At 40.4% G+C, this 19,157-nt stretch overlaps 4 protein-coding genes across 4 annotated transcripts; 2 read left to right on the top strand and 2 right to left on the bottom strand.

Annotated features, from left to right (window-relative positions):
* Window positions 1-135: 135 nt before the first annotated feature.
* LOC149725442 (uncharacterized) lies at window positions 136-4,013 on the bottom strand. The gene is made up of 5 exons (XM_089892518.1): window positions 3,609-4,013; window positions 2,843-3,359; window positions 2,592-2,655; window positions 1,025-1,183; window positions 136-682 (listed from the first exon to the last, which is right to left on the bottom strand). Exons 1-5 carry the CDS (start codon window positions 3,712-3,714, stop codon window positions 200-202), a joined length of 1,329 nt encoding a protein of 442 aa, XP_089748644.1. The 5' UTR covers window positions 3,715-4,013; the 3' UTR covers window positions 136-199.
* A 579-nt stretch (window positions 4,014-4,592) lies between these two features.
* On the bottom strand, window positions 4,593-7,341 carry LOC149725443 (large ribosomal subunit protein mL38-like). The gene is made up of 9 exons (XM_089892521.1): window positions 7,122-7,341; window positions 6,769-6,925; window positions 6,624-6,715; window positions 6,216-6,344; window positions 5,822-6,033; window positions 5,490-5,608; window positions 5,109-5,261; window positions 4,831-4,961; window positions 4,593-4,765 (listed from the first exon to the last, which is right to left on the bottom strand). Exons 1-9 carry the CDS (start codon window positions 7,252-7,254, stop codon window positions 4,617-4,619), a joined length of 1,275 nt encoding a protein of 424 aa, XP_089748647.1. The 5' UTR covers window positions 7,255-7,341; the 3' UTR covers window positions 4,593-4,616.
* Window positions 7,342-7,682: 341 nt separating this feature from the next.
* On the top strand, window positions 7,683-8,998 carry LOC149725444 (actin-related protein 2/3 complex subunit 2-like). Its single transcript, XM_089892547.1, has one exon. It carries the CDS (start codon window positions 7,837-7,839, stop codon window positions 8,737-8,739), a length of 903 nt encoding a protein of 300 aa, XP_089748673.1. The 5' UTR covers window positions 7,683-7,836; the 3' UTR covers window positions 8,740-8,998.
* A 373-nt stretch (window positions 8,999-9,371) lies between these two features.
* LOC149725445 (DENN domain-containing protein 5B-like) lies at window positions 9,372-18,706 on the top strand. Its single transcript, XM_089892458.1, has 28 exons — window positions 9,372-9,560; window positions 9,777-9,856; window positions 9,933-10,104; window positions 10,422-10,603; window positions 10,752-10,959; window positions 11,160-11,347; window positions 11,495-11,620; window positions 11,781-11,841; window positions 12,029-12,168; window positions 12,378-12,548; window positions 12,673-12,795; window positions 12,937-13,105; window positions 13,321-13,436; window positions 13,529-13,639; window positions 13,878-14,003; window positions 14,939-15,097; window positions 15,217-15,418; window positions 15,540-15,609; window positions 15,815-15,943; window positions 16,174-16,295; window positions 16,477-16,625; window positions 16,807-16,917; window positions 17,099-17,241; window positions 17,297-17,500; window positions 17,667-17,800; window positions 17,859-17,925; window positions 18,194-18,362; window positions 18,433-18,706. Exons 1-28 carry the CDS (start codon window positions 9,467-9,469, stop codon window positions 18,577-18,579), a joined length of 3,873 nt encoding a protein of 1,290 aa, XP_089748584.1. The 5' UTR covers window positions 9,372-9,466; the 3' UTR covers window positions 18,580-18,706.
* Window positions 18,707-19,157: the final 451 nt, after the last annotated feature.

The following is a 19,157-nucleotide window of genomic DNA, read 5'->3' on the forward strand; positions in this document are numbered from 1 at the left end:
CTGCGATGCATTGAGTAAGATGAAGCATGTCTGTGGTTCGCGGATCATATTTCGTGGATATGTTTCGGTGCATACATTGTTACACAATAATAAACCCTTCGTCGTAAAATTCTCACACTTTGAGACGTCACAAGATACAAACTAGAATCGTTTATTTATTAACAATAGGCAATGCAACGTCATAAACAACCGATTAATCCTATTTATTTCGCCCGATCTTATAAATAGCGGGGTCGGATTTTGAATGAGATATTTTACGAGTAACTCTCTTGCGCCTGGTTGTTGATGACGTATCAAAACATATACGATCTCTATGTGTTGCGTTGAATGACGTAATAGCGTCCATGACCTCACAAAGGGCATTGTTACATTCCACCAATGAAGGTCGAGGTTGTTGTTCACATATTGTCGGTTGGCGGGAAATCTTTCCGAGTTTTGCTCTCAAAGTTGAGCGGACGTGATCGTGAGTTATCTGTCCGCTAGACGGCGCTGGTGGGTTGGGTTGATTTGATGACGGCCCGTTTAACTGAGGGGGGTTGGGGTTTTGATTGTTTTCTAAAGCAAAGTTATTGCTTAATGTAAAGTTTGGTTCGGGTTGGGTGTTGGGAGCAGATGTAGCATCGTCGCAACTTTGTTTCAAAGATACTTTGGATAGTTTTGCTTCTGCCCTGTTGGCTCGTGCCTGCGAATGAGTGGTTGGGGTTATGTGGAGGAATCTAGCGGTAGAAGAATCAGAAAATATTTTTTTAAAACATTCACCCACAAAGTTACATATAGTACTGTGGGGAAAGATGGGACACCTTCGGCGCATAATATCCGATTATCCTGATCGTGTTTTAAACAGTTAACAACGGTCTATGGGTCCTGAGAATATAGTTTTATAATTCTTTGAATGTTCCTTGTCTACTACCACATTGGACGAGAAAATAGAGTTAAAATGTGTTCCAACTTCCCCACCCTACTTTACATTGTAACTTGTAAGCTGGCACAAGTCCACGTAAGAATAGTTACATCCAAACCTTACCTTCTCGTACTCCATCTGACTTTTAATAATTTGCGCAGCTTTCAATGTTTGTTGAGCTGTTGTCCTCCATTCTTGTGCTTCGTGTTGCGCCATGTTTGATCTCTCCTCAGCTTGGTGGAGTTTGGCTACTAATGAATTGATCATGTGTTGGGATTCGATCTGCGTTGAATGGATGAATGTAACTTGTTGTATCTTCGCGTGTTGGGGCAACAACAGTCGTTATAACACAGGTATACGCCCGCCTAACAACTTATAGAACTCCCCGCGCAACATTTGCAGGATACGAACGTATAAGACCATTCATGTTTTCAGTTGTTTTAGTTTTAAATCTGAACATTAGTTTACGTCTTTGTGGTAACAGGCCAAACCTGGCCTATACGCGGTACATAACCTCGTATATACGAACGAATATGTTGTTTTGGTTACGATCATTTTAAATTTGAATAATTAATGTTGAGTTTTAACAATTTTCGTTGTAGCTTAAAATAATTCGTAATGTCGGTTAAATACGAGTTAATCTGCGATCCTGTCACCACGTGATTATATTAAGGTAACCTGTTTATTATGACGTAAACAGTATGATAAGTATGACGTAAACAAGGCTTAATTGTAGGTCGACAATCCAAGGTTATTGACAATAATTAACATTGACCTCCTTGTATGTTTGAAGAAATTGAATGTAGAGTATTTATAATTCTGGAATGTTTATAACCTTAAATTTGTGGTGGTTTGTTAGTATGTAAAGCATATACTATCGTGCTGTGACGTGGAGTGAAAAGATGGGTCACCGTTAGCACAAAATCCCGTATTTCCTAATTCTGTGAAATGTTAACAGCGCTGTTTTAGAGAAGTGAGGATATGGTTATATAGTTTCAGTAAGAATTGGATAAAAGTGCGCGGTGCGAAATTTTTTTTTTGTTTTTGCTCATTTTAATTTTGAATCAGAATTTGGAACATTACCCATGTATTGAGAAACATAGACGAGCCTTCTAACGCGTGTAATATGAAACCACCATCTTCTCCCAGCCGACACACGGTAACATACACGAGTAGACACCGACCTGGTCGTACCATCCTCCGTCGCTTTGGGTTTATTTTCCCTCCCCGATTAAAGCGCTAACGTTTCCACGTAAACGCGAACAGGTAAACAGTTAAGTGTTGTGTACGAAACAAATGCACGATTTTGGTTTGTGACGTCACACTAGCGCATTTTTCATGAAAAGCTAGAATTTATGAATGAAGGACTTTATTTTGTCATTTTTACGGGTTATAAGTATTGTGACGTCACGATTACATTTGTTGAGTCATTATCATGAAAATAATCAAAAATTATGACTCAACAAATATCGATAATATGTTGTTTGTACGGCGAAGACGTCACTATGACGTAAGCGTGATAAATATTAAAGTAATATGTTACACATGATGACGACAAACGTGTTGCTGATTCTCTTCTATTTGTTGTTTTAATTCAGTCATCGTTTACGTGCAGTACTCGAAAAGTTAAACAACCCCTCGATACGTTTGTTCAATCGACATAAACATCATATAATAAACATAGAAATACCTTTCGTTTGTCTGAATCGTTGTCAAATGAAGCGGACATCGATCTTCCGGTTGCTATGGGATACCTAGGCGGATGAATATGTGTAACGAAAGTCGGAGTAACATATATTTATAAACGAGAAGTAAGGACAGTCGTTACAACAATAGATAAAACACAAATACAAAACTTATTCGATTAAAAGCGAGATGGCTGCACCTCACAAGCGATATAATAATGAATCATTTAAACAATTTAATTTACAACCCCCTTACCTCGTTATTTTAAATCCTTCTGGAGGCAACGATTGTTTCTCAGAATCTAATAATGACGTCATAACGGGTGATTGTCTTCTTACTTTACGTTCATTCGTTTGATTCGTCGCTATACTACGCTTCCTATGACGTAATTCATTAGTGACGTCATCGTTGCTTCTCATCCGGTACTTTCGGCAAATTTCGTTCCTTGGCGTTTTCGACAAATGTTTCTTCGGGTTCGAAATCAAAGGATGAAGTTTTGTTGAGTTGTCCAAATCATCCAATCTTTCATCGTGAAGTCGCGAAAGATGGGAAATCGCCGCAAAGTCTATCTGTGACGTCAGGTATGACGTATCTTCCGCCTTCTTCTCGAACACCTCGCTCGGTGACGTTATACCCTCCGACGTCATATCCTCTTTGACCGCGTCCTCCAACGACAATACGTCATCAAACGGGAAATCTTGACAATCAATATGTTCAACGCTTTGCAGTAAAAGTTGGCGCTCGTGTTCGTCGCCGCTTTCTCTTCTTTCGCCTACACGTAACAATCGTTAACGCGATGCATCGATTATGACGTAACAACGCGATCGGAGGTTATTATGACGTAGCAAACCCACATGATTGAACATAACATCATTTTTTTGCCTATGACTTCGAGTACACGATAGCGAAGATTTATTTAAAACAACGAAAAGAAGGGAATTAACAGCAAAACTACAGTCGTTAAAATTAGGGTGTATATTTATGTATAGACTTAACATAATGCATAAACAATGCTACTTACCCGATTGTCCCATCGTTTGCATAACCCCACCAACCCCAGCACCATCACCCATGTTTATTTCCAAATATTTTGCTACGTCAGCTTTTCGCGGGTAAATCGTCACCATTACTGATGAATCAGCAATTGTTACGTCACAAGCAACAATTATCTCTTGTTCTAAAACTTTCTAGTGACGTAACAATGGTATTTGTTTAAATATATTCAATGCTATTTCTGGAACAAAAATAATTTTGAATTGTTGAATTTGAAACTTTGTCTCAGCTGAAACATTGACGCAACGTCATAATAAACATTGTTCGCTCACAACCAGCTGTAAACCCTTCCAAGTCGCGATTAAACTGAAACATAAACTTTGCGCTGCTCGAAATATTTTCCCCGGAATTTCTATTTCCGTCCAAACTTCCGCCATTGTTGCCATGACAACCGAATCACGTGGTCAGTGACGAAACAATAAACTTGGAAACGAGAATATAAAATTTGAAACAAAATTTCCATTGTTGTTTAGCCGGCGGGCAATCGCGGCATCGCTGTAGGGCGTTATGACGTAGTGAAACGTAATCTGGGATTCTAAATTCGAATTCTAGATTTAAAAATAACTTTTTGCGCGTAAACACTTTGCCTAAATATAATTATTTGGTTAAACCTGTGTGACGTCACATTCAGTCGTTCTAGTTCTAATACATTGTGACGCGGTATGTTTAAATTTTACAAACACTGTATTATCTTACGTCTCCATATGGATATTGTATGTTCATGTAATTATAATATTGGAGATAGGTTTAAAGTTTCACCAAAAGTGAAATTCCTAATGTTAGAACATGCCTAATATCAATTAAGCAGAATTGATTCCCACCGTTGCAACTAATGGCCAACCCTTAGATTTTCTGCATTGCATTATTCAGTAAACATTACAATCAATAAGTTAGATTTGTTTTACAGGATTGTGTGTCTAACTATCCCTGCCTCCCACACAACAACCACGTCCACGTTGTGACATTTTATTCAACATCAAGTATAACTTCCACCACCCGGATAAACAACTTCGTCTGGCATAAACCTCCGTAGCCACCCCATCGTCTTGCCTTCGGGAAACTTTGTTAACGGGCTCAGTCTATCGATATCGTGTGGTACAAACTCGTACACAGGCTCCCCCATGTCTGGGTAAATAGAAATATTATAAATTTATTTAACGAAAGTTATTTTTCCACCACTTAACACCTACCCATTTGATGGTAAATCCCCCTAACTGATACATCCCAACTGCTCTGATAGAATCGTAACGACATCGGGATAATCGTTTCCTCATGTTGTCTGTAGAAGTCTCTGGTGCGGAACGACCGATCTTGTAAGGGGCTATGAACATAATTGTCGCGTTAATAATATGTAATATGTATTATGGAGATTAACTTTTCTTTGTCTTTAACTCCAACAACAATGGGTAAAAAATGGTTACGGTTCAAAACATCTTTATAAACATTGGTTGGCAGAGCCGTGACTTACCACGGGTGTTCGTGAGGTTGAATGTTGAGTTTGTTGGTTTGTTTAAACAATAGAAACACCATTCTATGGTAGCCGGTCCCGCGAGGGGGGAGAGGTTGAAGGTAGTCGATGATCGTTTCCCCCGTTGTGATGTCATCACCCTCTATGTTGGTGCTTTGAAAAAGAATGGATGTAACTTTCAAACACAATAGTGAAGATTAAACTTAATAAAACAGCGAAAAGAAGGATTAGCAGCAAAACGATAGTTGAAACACGCTACGGGTAAAACTACTTGAGTAAAAGCAAGGCTGCTAAACCTAACAATACAATATAAATTAACTTCTTTTGAATAATAAATTAAAAACAAACCAAAGTAGAATTAATAAATACCACAATACTTACACAAACCAGTGAAGATATTCTTTATTATTATCTTCAATATTTCCATCCAAGTTAAGCAACAACAAACTCCATAAACCATCGGCCTCACTTTGGTACGTAACTTCTGGTTGTGTTGATGCCTATATAATAATCCACGATTATTAAAAGAAACTGTCATTGCTATTCTTGTGGTCCAATGTGTTGTTGGTCACGACACACCCCATTGATGTCGCGTCTATGGCGGTAAAATGGCAACAACAACACACACATATATATGTATAATATATACATGATCTATTGTCTTTTACAGCCATATTATTTATAATACACCAATATATATATCTTATCCTCACTTCGCTTGGTGATATTTCATTCCCATAATACACAGGGTTAATGAATGAGCCTCCATCTTTGTACCCGACCTCCATGCGCAAGCGAGGATAAAAATGGGCGTGTCCAAATAAATCTTTAAAAACCCCGTAGTGGTGCGCCACCCGATGGATCTCGGACGCACATTCGTTGGTTTCCTCGAATTCATTCATCACTTCATCAATGTTGAGTTTCACTGCATAATGTTCGAGTGGTGTGACAAATAATATGGAAATAAATGTTTGCTACACACATAGATATCTTATATCACTGCCACATCCCTTAACATATAACATTGTTTTACTTTGGACGAGAGTTTCTTCTAAATAATAGATCACTGTATATACAAAACAAACACATAAACATCATATAAATTACATTGTCCTCGTCTTGCTTGTTGTTCCCTCGTGTCATCTTGTTTAAGTCGTTGTAACTCTTTCATCTTCGTGTTCTTTGATACTTGGTCTGGTGGTTCCCCCATTCCGATATCAACAAAGTTCACGAACCCTGCAACATTATGACATCATAATTATCCAACCCTAGTGGTGACAATAATTCTTCGTTTTAATTATTGGGAATTTATTCGACACTTTTATCAGCATTGTGTTTTATCGATTGTTGTTTTGCTGCTAAGTCCGTTCTCTTAGTTGTTTTAATTAATTTGATCTTTGCTATCGATCTATCGAATTCAAACTTATAACTAAATTATGTCATACTTAATTTCTATGAATAAATATGTTTATCCAAGTTTTATTATGATGTAATAACAAAGCAATATGATGTCACCATTATGTTTCTTCCACCAATAATCCATCGTCTTCCAATTTAATTTTAATTTTCGGTTCCGGATTCTCGTTCGTTCAGCTTCAACTAAATACCTGTCAATCAATGGATGTAACTTATTTATCTCGGCATGTCAATTGTCACTTACTTGTTATAACTTCCATATCTTGGCAAATCTTTCCCAATGTATTTATTATTGGGTAGTTCTGTCGCTCCATGTTTGGTCCCATATTCGAAGCCATATAGTGGGGACCGTGCTTTAGATGTTACCGCATGTTCGACACTTGCGCGATAGATTTCTTCGTCTGTTACAAGGTATTAGAGGCTACCATGGTTTATAAGGGAAATGTTTGGGTGATTATATAATTAAAGTAAGCTACTACATATATGGTTAGACAGCAGAAATATCAATAACATGACATCATTATATATACTTTTGCATGTTATTATAAATCATGACGTCAATTGTTATTGTGACGTCACATTAGCAATAACAATCACCTGTTTTATTATCTCCGTCAGAAACCTCGAATTTTCCTTTCGTCCCGATCCTATACGCGCTGCCATAGTGACGTAACAAACACCGAACGTGACCAACTTGTGTGAATCCTTTAATAATATTGTTGGGTCTCATACTTTCAAATAATCCAACCTAATCCTGGTTTGTATACAATGTGAATCCACACATGACTACGGGAATGCCCCAGAACTAGGATACTTTTAAAATTGTCGCAAAAATGTGTGGTCTTTTTATTAAAACATAAAGCAGAGTCCTGTTTAAATACGGACTCTGCCATAAAAAATTTATATTGTACTCCTGGTTATCGTTTTTAATTATTTTAATATTTTGGTAAAAATTGGTGTGTTTAAGATGTCAATTACTGGTTGGCAACTCATTTTAACAACTCCTTCATAATTTCCGGGTGGGTCACCAAAGTATGTTTATAATTTGTAGGAAAGGTATCATAATTGCTGTTGTTAATTAATTAACATTAAATGTTCATTTGTTTCTTATAAATTATGACCAGATAGTAAAATACCTTTATTTATTTTTAGATTAGTTTGTGTGGTTAACTTTTTCTGTTTGCTAAACCGTTTTAGTTTTTACAAGTTGAGACCATTAATGTCGGAGGTTTCACAACAGGATATCACGGTCTAATATTGCGTTGGTTGAAAGTTGATGTTTTTGGAATTTCCTCGTTGAAAAGATTTAAAGATGATTTTGTTGGAAACCGAGAACAGAGTGATTTATGATACTTTGAATTATAAATTCGAAGTCGCACAGTCAGGCGGGAAGCAAGATTCAATCGAAGTTACCGTCGCCGATTTTGACGGAGCGGTTTACCATTTGTCGAACCCTGACGGTGACAAAACGAAGATTCGAGTAAGCATCGGCCTCAAATTTTACAAAGACTTGCAAGATCATGGCGCCGATGAATTGCTGAGACGTGAATATGGAGCTTATTACCAAGCAACGGCGGAAGATGGGTTCAGTGTCACGTTGGTGTACGATCTCACTAGTGTGGCGAAAGATTACAAACCAATCGCAAAGAAAGCTTCGTTGTTGAAGAGAAATTGCTTCGCGTCGGTTTTTGAGAAATATTTCGAAGCCCAAGCGAAAGGTGAGGTTGGTAAGAGGGCGGTGATTCATTACCGTGACGATGAAACAATGTACGTGGAATCTAAGAAGGATCGAGTTACCGTGATCTTTAGCACGGTGTTTAAAGATGAATCCGACGTCACTTTCGGTAAAGTTTTCATGCAAGAGTTCAAGGAGAGTCGTCGACGAAGTCAAACGGCCCCCCAGGTTCTTTACAACCATAAGGAGCCACCTATGGAGCTTAGTGGGTTGGATGCCGCAGTTGGCGATAATATCGGGTACGTTACGTTTGTGTTGTTCCCGAGACATACTGGTCCCAATGTACGCGACAACACAATTGATCTGATTCATACGTTCCGCAACTATCTTCACTATCACATCAAGTGCAGCAAGGCGTACATGCATCAACGCATGCGAGCCAAAACATCTGATTTCTTGAAGGTTTTGAACCGAGCTCGACCAGAGGATAAAAACAAAGAGAAAAAGACGATGTCCGGAAAGTCTTTCCAAGCTCGCTGAGTATATGAGGGGGGACGTGTTTCAATCACAAGAATATTTGACGTCAATCAAACATAGAAACATTATACTCTCGCTGACACTCCAGATTCGAAGAGAACAAAATTGAAATAATTGATCAGAATATTAACCCTTATAATCGTGTTATATCTTGCTATTTATCCAGTTGTTAATATTCTTGCAGTAATACCACTGTTGAGGATCATATAAATGGATTATCGCAATTGTGTTGTAAATATTCAAATATAATGACGATATTACACTTGGTCCAAATGTTGTGTTGCAGTAGAATTAGCCAAACTAAATATATTTGTATATCAACGAGATTTTGCCAGGAAATTTTTTTCGGTCAGATTTGAGCCATTTTTATTTTTCTTGAGTTAAAGATTAGTTGTAACTTGGTTGCCACTGCATTGTATTTAATCGAAATAACGCTTACTCGTTTGAAGTGTTTGACATTTAGACGTCATTGGCTTGTGTATGATGTCACAGTACACTTTGATGTGACGTCACAATGCGCTACTCGTCAAGCAACAATAGGCATCTTAACTATTGTGACGTAATCAAAAAGCGATTTTATTCACCCGCTAGACGGCGTATGTGAGTCAAAGTCAATAATTCACAATTAAGTGTCAAGTAATTAGGGGCACGTGGAAGTGACGACTCCTCGCGACAATAACAAAGCATTAATGACGTCACTTGATAAAAGTTTCGCTCAAGTAATGAAGTGATGACGAGGTTTATCGATTATTTTTTCATTTGTGGATTAAATGAACGGGAAAAACCCCGTGTTTATACTTCGTATGATGATGGTGTTCATAATGGTGAGTAATATATTATTGTGTTGTATTACATTATACGTTTGTATCTGTTTGTTTATTTGGGGTGACCCAGGTGTTCCACAAGGACCTCACCCGCATACAATAACATTTTTGGTTGTTGTTGTTGTAAGACACAAATAACCCGATTATTCGCATACCATTAACATGTGCTGTGTAACTTAACATAAACATCAAATAAATTCTATGTTTCATTTGCAGATTGTGATTCAAAATTAATCCCGTCCGTACTTTGTCATTACCCGAGGAATGTTCCGGAAAACCCATGGAATCCTGCTGAGGTAAATATTGTTTGTTGATAGTTGTGGTTGGGGCAACACCGCTTGTATTCAGCCCCCCATGTTTGTATCGTTCCAGCTTTGGAAGTTTTGTTCCCCCGGTGGTTTGTGGGCGGGGCAATCATCGACCAATCAGAAGCCTCGATTTCATTCCTTCCTCATTACAAGGGAAGATGGAAGCAGATGTTACGGACATGTACTTACGTTCCGCGAGCGTTGTGTGGATAGGAGCGTGAAGCAAGCTGTGGAATGTGAGATATAGATATCATATATTTCATAACACATACATGTTGTTAATAAGAGACATCCTATGTTTCCTAAACCTAAACCGACCTTTACTCTGATGTTGGGTGTTAATATAAGTGCAACTGCATATATTATTATATACAAGTGAAGTGGACAAGGCATTACAAGAACATACAAACTGGATTTAGTTTTAAATTATGAAACACTTTGTTTGTAACTAGTTTATGACATCATAACAGTCCATTGTTTGATGATTATGATGTCATCTAGAACACCATTGTTGCCTACTCTACTTTTACTTATGATGTCATAACTGTTTCAGCGATCCTCTCAATGCAACCAACAAAGCAATTATTTGTGGATAAATGTCTTTGTTTCATCACACAACAAGCGTACATCAACACTTGCGAACAAATTTTACGCAAACTTTATGTTTTGTTCGTTAGTAATACGACGCCTCCAGTGTTGCCAGTGGAAAGTTATCTTTATAATTTGTTGTACGAGGTGAGAAACACTGACACCAGTAATCAATATAAAGTTTGCTCTAGAAATATCGATGTTCGGGATTTAAACCGGCCTAAATAATATTCCAACTTCCTATTGCTTCAAGAAAGTTAACAAGGTTGTTAAATAATCCTAATAATCCCCCCAGATTCCCCTCGTAAACGAAGGTAGCAGTCTCAAGTTGTCTTGCATGGGCCACGATGACCCCGTGGTGGTACAACAACCATCATCGAGTGAATTACCATTACTAGATGTTTATTTATCGAGGGTGGTTCATTTATTGGGGGGAGCGAGGAATCTCGTGAACTTGATGACGTCGTTGTTGTTGGAACATCAGATATTGTTAGTGTCCGAAGGTAGGTGGGGTGGGGGCATGTCTTGGGTGTGTTTGGTGTGAACTTACAATGTTGTTGCCCAAAACTTGTTGTCCAACATCAATATAATAGTTATATAGTTGGTATGGTTGGTACATTGAAGCTTATTATGCTCGTAACATCAGCTTGTTGATTCCACCCATCGACCAACAAACCACACAATGTAACTTCCTTTCCTCCAGATTGCCACAAACTGACATTAGTAGGCGAAGGAATAACCAGCCTTATGTTTCCGTTCCAATGGCAGCACACCATAGTGACCATGCTGCCGTACGAGGTGGCAACACATTTCTTTGACGCACCCGTGCCGTACATCATCGGGGTGTTGGCAAATCAGAATAAGAAGGGACTTGTAAGGCAAGCGTTGGAGGTGAGTCAGCTGCGTGTTAGTGCTGTGGTTAGGATGAATGTTTAGGCTTGACGCTGCTACCATTGTTGACATGTATGTGCAAGAAACTTAACGTTTTCCCTCAACAACAAGTTCACACACCAACCAATAACAACATATCTCCACCAGGTGAACCAGTGTTATGTAGATCTAGACAACCATATTGTTGAATGGCCCGAGGAACAACCAACTTTTCCAAACGATGTCGAAATCATTGAGAAAATTAATTCAATAATTAAAGTTTACAACAAAGAGGTGATGTGTTGGTTGTGTTGGGGTGTCTCTATCTAAACCAATGGTTGGGGACTTAACGTTATGTACATTGTATTATTAATATGTCCTTTGTATATGTTGGTATTTATTGGTTGTTTGCGTGATTGTTATTTATGTGAGACGCAATGATATTATGTGGCAGGTTAAAGCATCGAGTATGACATCATCAGTGACATCATTGGATAATCAACCAACAATGGAAGGTATTGTGTTTATGACATCATAATAACCATTATTCACCCCATAGACATCAAAGTATAATAAATGCAAGGGTGACATTGTTAATTAAGGTAAACCATCCAATCTAACTTATTGATGGTAATGTAAAAGTGGGGTTGTCCCGACCACCCCACCACCCCGGGTTTGTTGCATAACCCCTTATTTTCACAGCAACCGATGTAGATTTGTTAAAATCGAACGAAACGGTTGAACGAGTTGCGAATATCGCTCACAAAGTTGGAGCGTTTCAATCGATGGATGAGATTAATTCACTGCACGCCAATATTTTGGGCAGCGATGGAAAGCAACATGTGAGTTTGGGTTTATAATGTGTGTTATAGGTTGGGAACTGTTGCATCCAATTTGGTGCAAATGTTTTGTGAATCAATATTCATAAATTAAAAAGAGTTTCATAATTATGTCCATTCTCTTCATTCTATACAGTTTATATTATTTCTATGTATTATTATATTTTGTTAAACTTTATTTTAATCTGTTCATTATGACATCACACCCACAGATGAATGAGTCATTGTTACGCGAGCACAAACTAAATGCGTCGATCCGCGAAACCTTGTCGTCGATATTTATTGTAATATTTGCGCAATACGATAAGTTCGTCATCCAATACAACGAAGACATGGCAGGGGGAGAGGAGTTCAACCCCGAGACTCAAAATAACTTTGATAAAGTAAGTCTATGCTGTAATGATGAATTCTGCTATTACATAATTTGAAATAGTCTTCTCCTGTTTTTAAACCTTGATTTTATTCCACTGATGAAACAGAAACCTAACAAATTTTTTTGATCCATAGATCTCGTTTTTATCAGACCAACCAGAATCGCGCTTGAGGTTTTTAATATCTTTCCTTGACACACAAATGTTTGCGTCGTTCGTCGATAATTTCATTGTTTCGTGCAACAATATTCACGTTAAGGTGGGTACACTGCTGTTGATACCAGGTGTGGATTGTTAATGGAAAATAGTTTTTCTTTTTTAAACGATGTCTTGCTGGGCAAACAATGGAGTAATCGAACTTTTTAAATTGCATTATACCGTAACCCCCCTCGTCATTCAGGATCCGTTATTGAAACTATTTGATGATCGTATCGACCAATCAAAACTCCCGATTGACGTGAAGAGTCCGTCATCGGCATCTTCCCCGAGGTCGGTGTTCAGGAGTTTGTCTGTATCATCGTCGCAGAATATCTCGACAGCGTGCGTGGGGCCCTGGATTAAGGAAGCAGGTGGGGGGGGGTGGCAAGTGGGGGGGTGGGTGTGGCAGGTGGGGGGTGGGTGTGGCAGGTGGGGGGTGGGTGTGGCAAGTGGGGGGGGTGGGTGTGGCAGGTGGAACTTGTTTGTCACTAAAGTTGTTTTCATTGATACAACGCTATTTTGCATTAAATATTGTTAATTCATGTTCGTATAATGTTCATTCACAACCCCTATTATGACATCACAGAAGCAGCGATAACAAAACGATTGAAGCGAATCGACATCGTTAGTGGACAGCCCCACCAAGTGGCCATCGATGAAATGAAAATAATCAGCGTGCAAGGGACTTTTCCTCATATTAAGGTGATGTCATAATCATTGGCCGAGGTTGCGACAAAATGTCAAGTTAATTCAATGTAAAATGACACCTGGGTGATAATGATGTAACAATACAGGGAACATTGCTGGATAACGAGGGTTTGGGAAACAAACGTCGGCATTTGAAGAGAAACGACGATTCAAGAAAAACGTTTAAACGACAACCGTCAGTGAGGGAAACTAAATGGGTGAGTTTGGTGGGGGTTGGGGGTTAGTTTGGTGGGGGTTGGGGGGTTAGTTTGGTGGGGGTTGGGGGTTAGTTTGGTGGGGGTTGGGGGGTTAGTTTGGTGGGGGTTGGGGGGGTAGTTTGGTGGGGGTTGGGGGTTAGTTTGGTGGGGGGTTTGGGCAACTCTGGATTACAATGTGGTCAGTATTGTTGCTTTTACGTTGTAAGCTTGGCAACAATAATAAACATCTTCCACGCAGAGGAAGGTCCAAGAAGCTCGATCGAAGTTGTTACGACAACCGAGTATGTCGGAATATTCACCCGAACTTATCGCACAAACCAACTGGATGTTCGTGGAGAAGTTGCTTAAAGATACAAAGCATAAGGTGGGTGCGTGTGTGGGTGTGCATGATGCGTGTGCGCGTGTGTGTGCATGGTGCGTGGGTGTGCATGGTGCGTGGGTGTGCATGGTGCGTGGGTGTGCATGGTGCGTGGGTGTGCATGATGCGTGGGTGTGCATGGTGCGTGGGTGCGTGTGTGGGTGTGCATGGTGCGTGTGTGCGTGGTGCGTGGGTGTGGATGGTGCGTGGGTGTGCATGGTGCGTGGGTGCGTGTGTGGGTGTGTGTGGGTGCGTGTGTGCGTGGTGCGTGGGTGTGGATGGTGCGTGGGTGTGCATGGTGCGTGGGTGCGTGTGTGGGTGTGCATGGTGTGTGTGGGTGTGCATGGTGCGTGTGCATGGTGCGTGGGTGTGCATGGTGCGTGGGTGTGCATGGTGCGTGGGTGTGCATGGTGTGTGGGTGTGCATGGTGCGTGGGTGTGCATGGTGCGTGGGTGTGCATGGTGCGTGGGTGTGCATGGTGCGTGGGTGTGCATGGTGCGTGGGTGCGTATGTGTGCATGGTGCGTGGGTGTGCATGGTGCGTGGGTGTGCATGGTGCGTGGGTGTGCATGGTGCGTGGGTGTGCATGGTGCGTGGGTGTGCATGGTGCGTGGGTGTGCATGGTGTGTTGGTGTGCATGGTGCGTGGGTGTGCATGGTGCGTGGGTGTGCATGGTGTGTGGGTGCGCATGGTGCGTGGGTGCGCATGGTGCGTGGGTGTGCATGGTGCGTGGGTGTGCATGGTGTGTGTGGGTGTGCATGGTGTGTGGGTGTGCATGGTGCGTGGGTGCGCATGGTGCGTGGGTGCGCATGGTGCGTGGGTGCGCATGGTGCGTGGGTGTGCATGGTGCGTGGGTGTGTGGTGCGTGTGCGTGGGTGTGCATGGTGCGTGGGTGTGTGGGTGTGTAATGACATGTATATAAAACACACTAAACCACAACAGACGAAAAAGTTACTTGTGTGCAAGATGGGACGGGAAGCGTTCGAACTCGGCCACGGAGAACTCGCGATATCGGATCTTGAAGAAAGCACATGGATTGCTAGTTTGTGCGATTTATTGGAGAGAGTTTGGAGTCATGGGCTGCTTACTAACCATAAACATGTAAGTTGGTGTCTCCGCAATTTATCAATGTAACTCCACCTTCATATTTAAGTAAATAATAAAACCCCATAAACCGCGTTTAACCCACCAACCCTGACTAACCCCCCACCAACCCCCAGGGTAAGTCAGCTTTATGGTCTCATCTCATACAATACCAAACATACGAACACGAGCGCACGACCAAGCGTCATCACCTCCAACACTTGAGTGGAAGTTCGCCATCGTTACTCGAGGAACCTCGGGTTCACGACCCCACCACCTCGTACTACTCCCTCCCCAGATCTTTCCCCAGGAAGAAAAAGGAAATCCACGTCCAGATCAGTGAGTTTGGTGTTCATCCTTGTGTGACCACTAGGTGTCACACATACAATGTTATCAACGACACGATGTTTGATTCTCAACCATTACGGAATATAAACTCAACCAAACGTTTATATTCCAGGCAAGCGAGTAAACGAGCAGCAAACGTGTGTCGTACCTCCAGCTAACTATAATATTGTGGCGGCCATGAAGTAAGTTGTGTATGTATGTTTGTGCGTGCGGGTGGGTGGGTGGGTGTATATATGTTTGTTGGACGTGGGATTTATGCCAGGGTTTTCCCATTACCCCAACACCCGGGGTGCGTATGTATGTCTTGACGTGACCAGTGTCATGGACTCCCCGTGTGAGGATATAATAATAATATTACACACGGTAAACACCCCCCCCTTCCCCCAGTCACATTCAATCCATGCGCGAAGTTCAAACGGAGGTCGGACGCAGCAGAGCGTGGATACGACTTGCGTTGGAACAAAAACAACTTCATTCTCATCTCAAGTTGTTGCTTACCAACCATTCATTGTTGGAGTAAGTGTTGATGCTAAATCTTAAGTGTGCACGAAATATTATGATTATTGTTTTGTGATCTTGAAGTTCCAATGTTCCGTATACTGGGAGACATCATCATGGTTTGACGTTAAGTGTCTTGCCCAAGGAATGAAAACAAACAATTGCCAGAAGATCATTTTTATACTAATATCACAATATCCTATATATGACATCACAATACCCCATATATGACATCACAATACCCACAGTCGAATGTACAAACGTTACTCTCTTCTTCAATGCGACGACGAACGTGAACAATTTCTCTTTCATTTACTTTCGTTGAACGCCGTTGACTTCCAGTGTTTTACAAACGCCTTCACCAAAACACGTGCGTATAATTTGTTTATTTGTGTTTTGCTTGTATAACAACTTTACCTAACTATTGGTGTCTCGGCACAATGGTTGGTTGTCTGTTGACCTGCTAGCATAAGGTGTATGGAACAGTCGTGTTATAACGTTGCCACGTTATGACAAATAAGTTTCATTCAAACTTTGTTCTATATTTATAGAGACAGAGTATCGAGTATGGGTTTTCCCCGGTCGCCAGTTCTCGGGTTTGTCGCAAACCACGGCGAACGTCTACATGAAAATATCGGGCGAGAAATCTTCAACGCATGTTATTAACGTCCCAAGGGGGTGTTTGGAGTTTACTTTCATGGTGGGTGTCTATAGTGGTGATGTGGGGTATATTTGTGTATGGTGTTGTTGCTATTCAAATGTGAGAGATCTTCTGATTATTATTTATCATGTAATCTGATGTCTGCCGTCCACGAGACTTGGTGTGTGATGACGTAAGATCACCAAACAAACAATCACGTAAGACTTCAATGTTTTCACAGCACCAGAACCTTGGAGTGTTGACCACTCTTGTAGTTGGGCACGATAACGCAGGTATCCTTCCCAAGTGGTTGTTGGGTGGCGTGGTCGTGAGGAATGAGATAACTAACCAGGTATAGTAACGGTGTATTCCTTATACGTGTATGGAACTTTGAACTTGTATATAAACTATGGGGCTTGAGGTTTTATTGCATAAGTACCAACGGTGTTGGAGGTATTGGTCCAACTTTGGTCTAAACGGCAAGAACCTCGACCATATACAATAAAGCTATGATATTCCCCCCAACCCCCCAGACCTTTCACTTCCCGTGCCATCGATGGATTGGGCGCGGAATCGACGACAATAGTTTGGAACGGTTGCTTGTGTCCAATATTGTGAGTAGGGGCCAAGACTTTGATGAATTCTCTACAAGGATATCTAAGGAACCGACCAAACTGTGAGTTGATGATGTCATACATGATGATGTCACAAATAACACTATGACATCACAGACCAGCATTGGGTGTAGCTGAACTGCAGGAACGCATGGGACGACACGTGAACGCGATCGTGAAGTATCAACATCACCCCATACATGACGTGAGGACGAACCATACACCACCACCTGCAAGTTTCACCAAGTTACTCGTGGATGGCTTGGTTGCAACCATCAACAAAGTCTTCACGCATGGAATTAAATCTGGTGGATTGTTTCAGTAAGTTGGATGGTTGTTACTTGTTTGTGATTTCTATGTTAATGTATATAATGTTTCCTCTGTTTTTTCGCTTATGTAAACTTTTTCGTTTGTTAACGAGAGCGAAGAAACAAAATAAAGTCTAAACCACGTATTAATTAACATTCTGGTTGAATTCAAACCACAGAAAGAAAATTTTTGCATGGGATGTTTTGGTGGCGGGGTGCAACTTGTACCAATCAAACCCCCAACAACAACAACCATCGAACCCCCAACATACGAGACAACAACACACCAAGGTTGGGGGGGATTGGTTTCTAGGTACGTTGTGATGTCATATAACATTGGATCATGATGTCATAATGGGTTATTATTACAGGGAGTCGTAACAATGGACGACATCACAATCGAGATGATGAGACAACAATCGTACAAAGTCAAGAGAGGTGGGTGTGTCAGTGTGTACGCTGCTGTGGGCGTATATGTCCTTGAGCGAGATGCTTAACAGCAATTGCTCCAACCCAGTGGTCACTAATGGATTGTCAATATTGTCAGCCATTCAGAAACAAAAACACCCACAAAATTACATACATGGTAACTTGCAAGCGGGCACGAGATGTATGAAACAGAACACCCGTGTTATTACGACTGTCGTTTCCCCGCCACACGAGGATAAACAAGTTACATTCATTCATCTCTTTATATTCATAATAGTGTTGAACGGATGAAAGTATCTATGGACTTAATGTGCTCGCTTTGCAATCGTGTTTCAAACATTCAACACACTTTGGGGAAAGATGAAATGTTTGTTCTGATTATTTGTATTTCACTTCAACAGCATTTACTGCCCGTGTGCCTTCCTAAGATTGCTTCTCTTGCCCAGGTTGGTTTGTTCTTTATAAGAGTTTTGAAATTTTTAAGTTTAATAACTTTTTATTATTTATAACTTTCAGGCCAGCAATTATTTTGATGAATCAGCATTTTTGTCGGACAATTCTGCCGTGTCATTCCTGGCACAAGTACTTTCGATGTTAAACGAATATAAACTTAATGTTGATGATTCGTTGTTCAGGGGATTGAAGTCTAAACTTATATCATAATTATGACATCATTGATTATTATTATTATACCAGTATTACATCATAATGTTCCCATTGTTTCACATTCCCCTAGTTTCAAAATATTCTGATTCTTGCCGATTTTCAATAAATTTTTGTGATTGAATAATTTGAAAGATATATATTGGGAAGAAACACCTCGTTCTCGCTTGTGGTTGTTAGAAAGTAACAAGCTTATTCGCTCCCCAAAGCCTTGTTTAAATATTGTGTACGGCGGCAACTAGTGGTAAAAATGTCGTTGAAACGATGTACGCGAGAAGTCGCTGTTAAGCTAAATTGTCAATCGCGTTATGACATCATAATGGAAAGTTGGAATCGCGCATAAGTTGAAACGCATGTTGTTTGTTTATTTATGAAGGTAATAAATAGGTTTTTGTGTTTATGAACACGTGTCGAAATGAAAACGCGCAAAGTTTCGATTTTGTTTTGATTTAAATTTCATTCAACCAATGGCAAGGCACGGTTATGGTTGTGAATATGACATCACAATCCACTTTATGTCGCATGTCATTCATCACAATATTGTTTGTTACGTAATATTGGATTTAACGCCTGGTTGC

Source organism: Ciona robusta, chromosome 14 (genome assembly GCF_009617815.1).
Source record: "Ciona robusta chromosome 14, ASM961781v2".
Classification (NCBI taxonomy): Eukaryota; Metazoa; Chordata; class Ascidiacea; order Phlebobranchia; family Cionidae; genus Ciona; species Ciona robusta.

Coding starts and splice junctions, on each gene's coding strand:
- LOC149725442 (XM_089892518.1), bottom strand. CDS start 3,714: ATGGTGACGATTTACCCGCGAAAAGCTGACGTAGCAAAATATTTGGAA. Junction 2,656..2,842: donor GAAGGATTTAAAATAACGAG/GTAAGGGGGTTG, acceptor TCATCCGCCTAG/GTATCCCATAGCAACCGGAA. Junction 683..1,024: donor GTCAGATGGAGTACGAGAAG/GTAAGGTTTGGA, acceptor ACTCATTCGCAG/GCACGAGCCAACAGGGCAGA.
- LOC149725443 (XM_089892521.1), bottom strand. CDS start 7,254: ATGAGACCCAACAATATTATTAAAGGATTCACACAAGTTGGTCACGTT. Junction 5,262..5,489: donor GAATATCTTCACTGGTTTGT/GTAAGTATTGTG, acceptor TCTTTTTCAAAG/CACCAACATAGAGGGTGATG. Junction 4,962..5,108: donor CAACCTCACGAACACCCGTG/GTAAGTCACGGC, acceptor TTATGTTCATAG/CCCCTTACAAGATCGGTCGT.
- LOC149725444 (XM_089892547.1), top strand. CDS start 7,837: ATGATTTTGTTGGAAACCGAGAACAGAGTGATTTATGATACTTTGAAT.
- LOC149725445 (XM_089892458.1), top strand. CDS start 9,467: ATGACGAGGTTTATCGATTATTTTTTCATTTGTGGATTAAATGAACGG. Junction 16,918..17,098: donor GGAATGAGATAACTAACCAG/GTATAGTAACGG, acceptor CCAACCCCCCAG/ACCTTTCACTTCCCGTGCCA. Junction 17,926..18,193: donor ATCGTACAAAGTCAAGAGAG/GTGGGTGTGTCA, acceptor TATTCATAATAG/TGTTGAACGGATGAAAGTAT.